The sequence below is a fragment of the Panthera uncia genome, assembly GCF_023721935.1.
Source record: "Panthera uncia isolate 11264 chromosome B3 unlocalized genomic scaffold, Puncia_PCG_1.0 HiC_scaffold_1, whole genome shotgun sequence".
NCBI classification, from domain to species: domain Eukaryota; kingdom Metazoa; phylum Chordata; class Mammalia; order Carnivora; family Felidae; genus Panthera; species Panthera uncia.
In genome coordinates, this window is record NW_026057582.1 from 80,803,823 (window position 1) to 80,816,087 (window position 12,265).

Sequence of the window (12,265 nt, forward strand, 5' to 3'; positions counted from 1 at the left end):
TTCCCCGCTCTGTGGCTCGACAACGATTTGGGAAATGAAGGGAGGAGGGAACTACTTTCCTGAAACTTGCTATGCTGCACACGACTTCGACTTGCAGTGATTCGCCCGGAGGCCGCAGCTTTTAGCCCTACCCACACGCCCTCACAGCCCGGGTACTGCGCTCGGCAACTCCACCCCGTGCCCGCTCTGGCCCCCGGGGGAGGCAGGCGGCCGGGAGAAGTCGCCAGGGACTACTTCGCCTCCTTCTCCCGTGGGCGCCCCCGGTTCGGGCAGCGGCGGCGGCGGCGGAAGGAGCGGGCGGCGTGAGCGCTTCCGCCGCCCCCCTCACGGCTCCCCTCTGGCGGGTGTGAGGAGCTGGCCCGCCGAGCTGCTGGTGGGCACCGGCTGGTGGGGGGACCTGCGACCGTCCTCCTCGCTCTCCCGCTGTTTCCCGGCACCCTGTCTCCTGGGCGCGCCCGCTCTACTCCGGCCCGGGTGGGGGCGATCGGCTCTCCTGTCCTGGCCTCACACGCTCCCCGCCGCCCCCTCCTCCCCCTGCTGGAGTTGTCCCGGCTGGAGCGTGTCTGGAGGAATCTGCCGCCGCGAGGCCCCTCGCTCGGTCCTGCTCGTCCCTGAGGACCGCCCCGGTCGCCGCCGGGCGCTGAGCGGGCAGCCGGCGGCGAGGTGGGAGATGGTGGGGTGGGCTCCGGCAGGACCGCGCCGCCGCCGCCCGGAGCCTGGGCTCGGCACCCTCCCGCCGGCCCCCACCGAACGGAGCTCAGCTTCCTCCTCGCCGCATCCCTGAGGGAAGCGCCGCCTCTGCTCCCGGGTTCTCCACCCGCCCGCTCCTTCCTGGCCGGACCCCGCCGTGCTCCACCCTGGTGGCGGGAGGAGCAGCTCTCCAGTCAGCCTTCGCAGCCCCTCTCCTCTTTTTCCTTTCCACCCACCCTCCCTGGCCTCCTCGGATCCCTTGGCTGGGCGCTGAGGCGGAGGAAGAGGCTGGGGTCGCCACGGCGGAGGTTGTTGCCGCCACCCCCCTGCGGGGGTGGCCGGGGTTCCCGGCTGGGGGGGCACCGTTCCGGGTGAGGCGTCCACCATGGTGAGGCCCCTGAGCCGCTGCCCCCGCGCCCCCCCGGCCGCCGCTGCCTCCTGCCCCTCGGTGCTGCTGCTGCTGCTGCTCCCCCGCCTGCTCTTGCTCCTCCATCTCCAGATCGGATCGCGGTGAGGGAAAGATGAGCGAGGAGACGGCGACTTCTGACAACGAGTAAGGGCCTCATTGATCTTGATTAGTATCCCACCTCCCTTCCTTTCGACGACCCCTCCGAGACTTGGGTGCCGGAAAGCTTGCAAACCTGGAGAGTTCGGTGCATCTTATTCTGGAGATAACGTTTGATTTTTTAGCCATTTTATTTAATGGCAGCACCCCCCACCCCCCATGCATTTAGTTGCTCACTTTTGGGGAGGGTATTGAATGTTGGGGTGGGATGGCAGTTGTACGTCCATGAGATGGAGTAATGTGGATGGATGGTGGCGGGGTAGAAATTACCTCTTTGCCTGGAAGCCCCTGGCTTGTCCTTTTTCACTTAACATACCTATCAACATAACCTGAATATCCATCCTGTTTCCTTTATAGCTATTTCACTTGGAAACTAGTGTGTGGGAGCACCTCCTGCAGCAAACTGCTCTTGAATCTTAATTCGATGAGTCAGTGACTCTTAAATACCGATTAAGCCTCCCCCCCCCCTTAAACTTATGACCTGTAAGCTTCATGTAAAAAAATGGAACTAGGGAAACATTTTTAGAATTTAATGACATTAAGGACACCTGGAGTGTAGGAGATGTTGAACTGTTATATTTTACCTTTGCGAATGTTGGACATGTCTTTACCAGGAGCATAGAAGAATATTGAATGTTAATTTTTATCCTTCAGCTGTGTTGAGAAACACAATTTACGTTGGTTTAACAGTATTTACATTGCTGAATATGTTGATTACTTCATTAACTTCTGGACTGTCATGGTTTTAAGTTTTTATTTGGGCTGTTTGTTTTCCAAACGTAATACGTTGCCTTTTAAATATTTTTTGCTTTAAAGTAACGGCTGCCGGAAGGAATAATGGTTGCGGGAACAGTTTTTATTGAGACCGGATTTAATATTCATGCAGAATGTTTGCATCGTTTCCTTGTAATTAAGTTCAAGTTTTGTTTATCTCTGGAGGATTGGAAAGAGTTAAGAGAGGACTAGTCCTAGGATGCATTCCTTTAAATAAAGTGCATTCCTCGAGTCAGACCTTTTTCAGTGGACTTTTAAATCCGAAAGCCTAGGCCTGTTTAACGTAAAATAGCTTGAGAAATGCCAAGCGGCGTTTCTTCTCAACCCCCCCACCCCCAACACACTCTTATGATGAGCGGGTGTGGGAGAAGGTAGATTGCTGCAGTGTCAGTGCAGTCTAGAAGCAGAAGTGGCCGCCATGTTCTCTCTCTTTTTGTGAATCGCCCTCATTTGCATAGCACACTCTTCATTCATAAAAAAATAATTAAACATCCATCACCTTGGACATCTTGAAAGGATTTCCCAAGATAAAAATTCGAAGCTTGACGGTCTGTCTTCGTGTAGGTTTTTGAGTTCAGGGAGTAAGGAGAATTCGAAGTTACAGGTTAAATTCAAAAACATACGCACACACAAACAACTACCCCTGTTCTCAGAATGTTGACACAGTTATGTGGGAAATATCAGTTCGGGGAGGTGCTGGGATCACGTGATCGCCTCCATTCATAAAATACCTGGCTGTCCATTCACAGTGCAGTACACTGTCTCATTGCCTTCCGCAGATTAGACCTACTTTGAGAGAGATCAAGAAGTATCTCAGATAACGCTTAGTTAGGGGAAAAACTGCTAAAAATCCTGAACGGAATGACGATCATTTTTACTGTTATCTTTTAAGAAAGTAGCCTGGATCAAAATGTCAAGTTCTATTTGAGAGATGGAAAAAGGCGAATTACCATATTTAAACTAAAATACTAATATTTCCTTTTTGGATGCATCTATTAGAAAAACAAATGAGGGAATGTGAATTGACACGTGTAAAATAAATTGTTTCTAAATGGGCTCTTTCTAGAATACTTGGCCATGGACATATTAAGAATCCAAGTTTTTCAAAAAGGTAGTGAAATCAGGTGGATGATACTGCTGTTAACACTGAAATGAGTAAAAGTTCCCAGTAGTTTAATCCTAAATATGTTGATATTTGAAACACCAAATGACAAGTTTTACTGAGAGGATTGCTTTTTTAAAAAATTTTAAATTTAATTAATATAAGAACTTGGCAATTGGCTCACTCACTCAGACTTTTAGATTTCTGCTTTCATGAATTTCTCCTGCTTTATTAATATGTTATTTCCTAGGGGCTTTGTTATGTTAGTTTTGATAGAACAGAAAAATATGCTTTAGCGTATATATTATTTCTCTAGGAGACGTTAATTCTCCCTGGGGACAAACTCTTGGGGGTTTTATTTAAAATTTTTTTTTTATTTTAGGAAGTGATGTGTTCATCTGGTAATCAGTTTTATTAGAGCCAACATTGTACATTAGACAAATCACAAAGTGTGAACTTCTTTGGAATGTAGCTTTTATTCCAACAATTTATCTTATTTTTAATATATACAGTAATGTTTTGAAGTGGCAATTTATTGTTTATAATCATATATAGTTTGAAGAAACAAAAAATATGTATGTTATTGTAGACGCCCTTAAAGCCTCAGCATAGTAAAACTGCCCTGTAATACAGATTTTATTTGGGCCTTACATATATTTTTTTCCCCACTTTTCTCCTTTTTTAAAAGCCATAATCAATAGGAATTTAATTACATTAGAGACTGTTCTTAACACTTAAATGTTTTTTCCACCTGATTTCGGCCTTTAAAAAAAGTGAAAATCACCAATATCTTGGGAAACTTAACTTTTTCTAGACAAATATTGTGGTAAAATCCAGTAAGGCCTTTAGAGGCCTCATTTTGAAATCCTCTAGTACGTGCTCTGTTATTTGAAATTAAAGTTCTGTGTAGAAAGACAGATAGCTCTCAAAAGTTGATTGTGTATATGTATGTAATCAGTAACTAATAAAGGATTTGTTATATGTAAGACTTGATCTTACGCGATGTCAAATTTAGGGAACGATTGGTAAAAGTCTGCTTTTCTTTTCCAAACTTCAGTAATAACTGGAACTGCATTAAAAGTGTTATTTAAAAAATAATTTCCTCCTTGCAAGAGTAGTAATTTCAGATAATGTACAAAATAGTCTTTAAAGGGAGTAGGTAATAATTTGTGTATTTATTATTCAGATAACAAGTCTAAACATTTGATATACTATAATTAAACCTTTCCTATGATGTTGATGATGAATCCTATTCATTCATTGTATTTTTACTATGTTCCATGCACGGTAATGAATTCCTTCTTTATGATTTTATGGATATATCCGTATCCTCTGTAGAGTGGAGTTGCGTAGTAGAAACTATCCTACCCTATTATGTTGTGACTTTTCTGTATCATTAAATATTTCGTAGAACAGTTTTTGATGGCTGTATTATGTGCAGTATATAATATACGTTAGTTTGAATCAGTTAACTATTTTATTCCTGAACAGTGCTGCATTTGATCCTGAGTTCTGTCTTCATTTAAATCTTTTACTCTTTCCTTGAGATAGTCTAGGAGTGGACTTAAAGGAGATGCAAATTTTAAGTTTTTTCTGCTAAATTGCCCTCTAGAAAAGAAAAACTTAGTATATGAGAGTGCTTATGTCTTGAAATGTCTGTCCAGTTCTTTTTGAAAAAATTTTTGCCAATTTTGAAGGTGGAAATGAGATCTTGTTCCTATTTTTAAAGTGCTGGGTGGTAAAATAAAATTGATTAAAAATACCCAAAAAACTAGTTAGGTTGTTTTGGGCAACCAGACTGTTTTTAAATACCATATTACACATAGAATTAGGGGCGCCTGGGTGGCTCAGTTAGTGTCCAACTGAGTGTCCAACTCTTGTCATAATGTCATGGTTGGTGAGATCAACTGCCCCTGGGCCCTGTGCTGATACCGTGGAGCCTGCTTGGGATTCTCTATCTCTCTGTGCCCCTCCCTCACAACTTCCTCTCTCTATCTCTCTCTCTTTTTAAAAAATAAATAAATAAATAAATAAACTTTAAACAAATAGAATAAAGTCATCATATAGAAGGTTTTTGCAGATAATTTACCTCTTACCAACTTTCATGCAGTATGGTTTAATGTAAAGAGCATTGGACTTGGAATTGGGAGATGCCTTTTTGTCATTGTCACTAATTCTGTGATTCTGGACAAGTACAGCCTTTGTGGGCTTCTGTTTGCTTGTTTCATTTGAGCAGCTTGAACTAAGCATCATTATAAGCCCTTCCTGTACTAAATTACTGTAAAGTAATACAGTGATAGGCACATTACAAGTCGCCAGACTACTTGTAACATGTGCATTGGTTAATTGATTAATTTTATTATATTGTTTTTGACATGTTTAAGCAAATAAAAGACTTCCAGTAGAAATCTGGTAGGAAGCTGAAGTAAGAGCATGAATTTTGAAGAACCAAGATACAAAATTTGAAAACACTTGGTACCTTGATAATCTGTTAAGACTTTATTATTTTGGGTTTAATAGCCATTTGTTTTTGATAATATATATACACCTCATAGATGTGAGAACTTTGTACTGCTTTTCTTTTTCTTTTAAAGAAATATGGCCTCTGGATGAATAAGTGAGCAAAAGGCTACTGGGCTTAAACACCAATTTGAATAGTTCTAAAAGGAATGTCCTAAGGAGAGACTAGCTCTCATGCTTTACTTACTGGCTAAAAAGTGTCAAAAGTAAGTCTTTTCATTAGGTTTTTCATACTAATCATATTAACCTAAGACTAAGGGATAATTTTACAACTTCATTAGTTTAAGAAGTTAATGCAGGTAATGATTTTTTTCATTCTTTAACAGTTAGATTTAATTCACTATTTATGAAAAGTTTTGTGTCATAGCTGCATCTTAGAGTCCAGAGCCAAAGTCATTACAAATCCCTGAGATGTTTTTGTGGCACTCAGAATGGTTTGAAATGAAAAAGATCTAGTGATGTATTTTTGTTTAAGCATTGTTCATTATTTTTGTTAAAACAGTTCATTAGCATTGGGTCTTAGACTGAGGTGTTAAATTGCTTAGACATAGGGTTCTTAGAATTGAGAGTGTTTTTTACTAATCTCTAATTGAACCTTGCTTACATTTATAATTGAAGGAAATTCCAACAAACCATAGCAGCATCAGAGGTACTTGTGACAGGGGTTAGTTTCCTAGGGCTGCCCTAATATTAACAAAGCACCACAATACTGGATGGCTTAAAACAACAGAAATTTATTGTCTCAATTCTGGAGGTTGAAAGAAAGTCCAGGAATGGCAGGGCCATGCTCCTAGTAAGCCATTACGGGAATCCTTCCTTGTCTCTTCCTGGCCTCTGGTGGCTGATGGCAATCTTTGGCATTTCTTGGCTTGAAACTGCCTAATTCCATTTTCTGCCTTCATCATCACATGATGTTCTCCCTGTGTGTCTTCACGTGGCCGCGTGACATCAGTCATTGGATTAGGAGCCTCCTCTAGTATGACCTCTTTTTTTTTTTTTTATGTAATTTAACTTTATTTTTTATTTTTAAAAATTTACATCCAAATTAGTTAGTATATATGAAGCAATGATTTCAGGAGTAGATTCCTTAATGCCCCTTACCCATTTAGCCCATCCCCCCTCCCACAACCCCTCCAGCAACCTTCAGTTTATTCTCTATATTTTTATGAGTCTCTTTTGTTTTGTCCCCCTCCCTGTTTTTATATTATTTTTGTTTCTCTACTCTTATGTTCATCTGTTTTGTCTCTTAAAGTCCTCATATGAGTGAAGTCATATGATTTTTGCTTTTCTCTGACTAATTTCACTTAGCATAATACCCTCCAGTTACATCCACGTAGTTGCAAATGGCAAGATTTCATTCTTTTTGATTGCTGAGTAATACTCCATTGTGTATATATACCACATTTTCTTTACCCATTCATCCATTGATGGACGTTTGGGCTCTTTCCATCCTTTCCATACTTTGGCTATCAATGGTGCTGCTATAAACATGGGGTGCATGTGTCCCTTTGTAGGGTAGTTCTATTTTTAGTTTTTTGAGGAATCTCCATACTGTTTTCCAGAGTGGCTGTACCAGCTTGCATTCCCAACAACAATGCAAAAGAGATCCTCTTTCTCCGCATCTTTGCCAACATCTTTTGTTGCCGGAGTTGTTAATATTAGCCATTCTGACAGGTGTAAGGTGGTATCTTGTTGTGGTTTTGATTTGTATTTTCCTTGAGCATTTTTTCTTTTTTTTAAATTTTTTTTTTCAACATTTTTTATTTATTTTTGGGACAGAGAGAGACAGAGCATGAACGGGGGAGGGGCAGAGAGAGAGGGAGACACAGAATCAGAAACAGGCTCCAGGCTCCGAGCCATCAGCCCAGAGCCTGACGCGGGGCTCGAACTCACGGACCGCGAGATCGTGACCTGGCTGAAGTCGGACGCTTAACCGACTGCGCCACCCAGGCGCCCCCCTTGAGCATTTTTTCATGTGTTGGTTGGCCATCTGGGTGTCTTCTTTGGAGAAGTGTAGCATGACCTCCTCTTAAATTAATTACGCTTGCAGTAACCCTATTTCCAAATGAGGTTGTATTGAGGTAGAGGGTTAGAACTCAACACATTTTTTTTAGAGGGATATTAATTCAACCTATAATACCAATATAAATCAGATTTTTTTTTCTTACAGTACAATTGCTATTCATTTGTTACAGATACCTTGAAATAGCACTTGTAGTCATCACTACTTTGAAGTTACAGTAGGGGCACCTTGTGGGTTCAGTCTTTAGAATGTCCAACTCTTGTTATCAGGGTCATGAGTTCAAGCCACCACCCCACTGGGTGTAAGGCTTACTTAGAAAGAAATGAATGAAGTTAGTTATTAAACCATTGGTAGAGCTTATAAATATTTTAGTGTTAATAAAATATATATTACTATATCAAAATTAGAAAATATTTTGATAATTATTTCAGTATAATTTTTTTAAGTTTATTTATTTTGAGAGAGACAGAGACAGTGCAGGTGGAGGAGGGACAGAGAGAGAGGGAGACAGAGAATCCCAAGCAGGCTCAGCACTGTCAGCATGGAGCCCCATGTGGGGTTCCATCCCATGAACCATGAGATTATGACCTGAACTGAAACCAAGAGTCAGATGCTTAACCGATTGAACCACCCAGGTGCCTCTAATTTATTTCTTTTGTGTTCCTGTGTATTTTAAGTCTTTAATGTTCTGAGAAGGGGGCCATAGCCTTCACCAGATGGCCAAAGAGATCTACTGGCACAAAAGGTTCAAATCTCCTGCTATAGACTGAAGCCCAGAAGGTTGAACCCCATAGATAGAGTTATAAAATAGGAAGATTAAGAAACATGAAGGGTAGGGGTGTCTGGGTGGCTCAGCTGATTAAGCCTCTGACTCTTGACATCACCTCGGGTCATGAGTCAGGTCATGATCTCATAGATTGTGGGTTTGAGCCCAGGGTCCGGCTTTCTGCTGAGAGCGTAGAGCCTGCTTGGGACTCTCTCTCCCTTTCTTTTCTCTTGCACTCCCCTGCTGGCGTGCACACTCATATTCTCTCTCTCTCTCTCTCTCTCTCTCAAAAAAAAAAAAAAAAAAAAAAGGAACATGAAGGGTAAAATGAACAAGTCCAACATACAGCTAACAGTTCCAAAATAAGAGATTAGGGAGGAGAGGAAATATTCAGAGATAATGGTTGAGAATTTTCAAGAAGTAGCAAATCAAATTCAATTCAGTGAACTAAAAACAAAGCCTCATAGTCAAACAGGGTTTATCTTGAGATTGCAAGAGTGGATCAACATGAGAAAACTGATGTAGTTTATCACATTTGAAGATTAAGGAAGAGAAATAATACAGTCTTTTAAAATATTTTTAATATTTATTTCTTTTTGAGAGAGAGACACACACACACAGAGTGTGAGCGGGAGAGGAGCAGAGAGAGAGAGGGAGACACAGACTCCCAAGCAGGCTCCAGGCTCCAAGCTGTCAGCATGGAGCCTGATGAGGGGCTCGAACCCACAAACCGTGAGATCATGACCTGAGCTGAAGTTGGGTGCTTGACTGACTGAGCCACCCAGGTGCTCCACAAATAATACATTCTTAAATGCCAGAAGTGAAGCATTGTCATTCAGTCTCTGCCCATAATATGGAAGTAAATGTTAATAATTTAAGTAAATTTTAATAATTTACATATTTGTAGTATGCGTTCATGAATATAGATTTATATTTCTACTTCCTAGAATTTTAGACTTAATATTTCTCATTTAAAATAAAGATGTTGGATTTGGTCAATTTTAGGATATCTTTTAGTATAAAGGTTCTAGAATTCTAATAAAACACTAATATCAGAGTGTTTTATTTAGCATAAGGTCACCAAGCTTTTTTATCCAGTTTTATTGTGAATTACATTGATATTTTGAGTTTGCAATTAGCGGTCAGTTTTGGGTTTGCTTTCATGATAATATGTAAAAACATTACAGAATTTTAGTTGCTTGAATTAGATATATGGCTTTCTTAGTTTTTCAGGACAGATACTATTAGTAACTTTGTTTGAGAATTTCAGTGCAGGGGCATTTGGGTGGCTCAGTCAGTTAACCCCATCTGACTCTTCATTTTGACTCAGGTCTTTGATCTTGCAGTTCCTGAGTTCCAGCCTCATGTTAGGCTCTGCACTGACAATGTGGAGCCGACCTGGGATTCTCTCTCTCCCTGTCTCTCTGCCTCTCCCCTTCTCTCTCTCTCTCTCTCTCTCTCTCTCTCTCTCAAAAATAAATAAACTTAAAAAAAAAAAATTTCGGTGCAGTGACATTTGAGTGCCTGCTAGGTACTTGACTTTTCCTTAGCCCTGGAGGTGCAAAGATAAGTAAACCCTGATAACTGCTTTCACTATCCAAAAAGGGAACTAGATCCCAGTGAAACGTGATGTGTGTTCTGTGTCTGCAAATTCTTCAAGGCTCAAGGAGAAAGTGATTCTACCTGGCAGCGGATGGCAGTGTGGGAGTTGCGTGAAGGACGGCTTCAGAAAAGAGGTCGGATTTTACGAGTCAGCCAGAGATAAGGATGTTTGAAAGGGGAAAGGCATTTCAAGAAGGGAGGGGAAAAACAAAACAAGAACAAGCATGGAAGGGGAAATAGAAAGTTTAGAGAAAAGCAATAACTTTTGGGAGACACTTATTTGCAGGAGTGGTAGGGGGATATGAAGCATGTTGGAGGCAATTGTGAGAAGTCTAGATTTGCGTTTAAGTTTGTGTCAGCAACCTTGGGGCAAAAGGTGGTGGCTAGGCCTGGTGCATGACACCCAGAAGATGAACGTGAAAGAAGTTCCTGAAAATCTGTTTTTCTTAACAAGTTGAGGAAAATTTATTTTAATTGGTCAGTGAAAACAATTTTGAACAGAATTCCCATTAATTTTTCAGATAATACACTAAGAGTTCACAGAAAATTTGTTCTTTGAGCTACCCTCTCTCACTCCCACTCCCCACTGCAAGTCAGTCAGGATACTTCATGAAAAGCACCAGTTTATCTTTATCGTGGAGTCAGTGGGGAACTATTAATTTAAGCGAGGGAGTGATATCAAATTTGTGTAGAAGGCTGAATACCAGGACTCATTTGCACAGTTGATTGGAGGGAGAAGGAAATGAACTACAACTGATGAGGAAGATGTAATAATCAAGACAAAACAGCTGGAAGAAGTGCATTTGGAACTGTTGGGGATGAATTTGTGAGGCAGTTCAGATGTCCAGATAATCACTTGACTGGATGTGAAGGAAGGAGTAGGAAGAATGTGGGATGACTTCAGCATTTTAAATTTAGGCCTCTGTGATGTTTTTAAATGAAGTGGGAAGAGACAAAAGTTTTTAATGGGAGAACAACTCAAATTTGGCCTTCTAAAATTTGCCTACCTAAGTATCAAGTTAGAAAATGCCTCATAGGGTATTTTAAATACAGGTTTGGTGCCCATGGAAGGTTGAGAAGGTAGAATTTAGAGGTGATGTCTTCAGTATTTGTAATAGTTGAACCAGGGAGAAATTGCCCAAGGAGAATATTAAGCAGTAATGGGAAGATGAACAGCGAGAAACAGCAGTGTTTTTTAAGAGACAGCAAATGACAGAATAGTCTTGAGAGGTAGGAGAGTTCGGAGGGAAAGTATTAAAAGACAAAATGGGAAGTAATGATGTGGAGACAGCAAAGAGTAAGGTTGTACACATTCAGTGGGGGAGGTGGGAGTTGAGATTATTGTAGGATGGGGTGATGTTAGTAGTGGAGAGGAAGAGAAAAAAGCATTTAAGGAAAGGTTGAGTAAAAGGCAGAACAAGGTTCAGGAAAGAGAAGTCTACCAAACTCTTTTACTGCTTGTCAGAAGCTGTGCTAGATTTAATCCTGCTAATGACCATGTGAGCTAAGTATTATCATCCATAGTTTATAGAGGAGAAAACTGAGACTTAGGAACAGTTTAGTAATTTGCCCACAGCCACACAAGGGAGTAAGTGGTAGACCTGAGATTCAAATTGCATTGTATTTGTACCACATTGTACCTCATACAATTAATGGCCAGATTTTATTTTATTTTATTTTATTTTATTTTATTTTATTTTATTATTTTATTTTATTTATTTTATTTTATTTTTAATATTTATTTATTTAGAGAGAGAGAAGGCATGAACAGGGGAGGAGCAGAGAGAGGGCAGAGAGGATCCCAAGGAGGCTCCACACTGTCAGCACAGAGCCCCACGTGGAGCTCCATCTCACGAACCATGAGATCATGAGATTATGACCAGAATCAAAATCGAGTTGGATGCTTAACCGACTGAGCCACTGAGGCGCCCCACCAGATTCGATTTTAACGAAAAAGATGAGGTCGAAGTGATCGGTAGACACATAGAAGTGATAGCTGTTTTGAGTGACTAGAAGTTTTGGTAAGGTTAAAGAGCATGCAGAGTCGAAGTGGAAAAAATTGAAAGGTAGATTTTGGTCAGAGAAGCCAGACTCCAGAGTAATGACAGGTTAAAGAATATTAAGGTAGAAACAGGTTGTTGGGGTAGAGGAGCCAGGATCTGCTAGAATATTTATTAAAAAGGTCAACAATATGGCTGTTCGAAGTTGCTGGGTTGGATGGTA

At 41.1% G+C, this 12,265-nt stretch overlaps 1 protein-coding gene across 2 annotated transcripts in view; it reads left to right on the top strand.

Annotated features, from left to right (window-relative positions):
- The first annotated feature begins 314 nt into the window (after nucleotides 1-314).
- Nucleotides 315-12,265, top strand: part of SPRED1 (sprouty related EVH1 domain containing 1) — a 139,554-nt gene continuing 127,603 nt past the window's right edge. The window contains exon 1 of one of the 2 annotated variants that reach the window (XM_049613305.1): nucleotides 315-1,243. In XM_049613305.1, the coding sequence (XP_049469262.1) occupies nucleotides 1,212-1,243 (32 nt within the window). In that variant the 5' untranslated portion in view covers nucleotides 315-1,211. The remainder of the gene's footprint in view (nucleotides 1,244-12,265) is intronic. The other variant, XM_049613304.1, reaches the window with a different exon arrangement.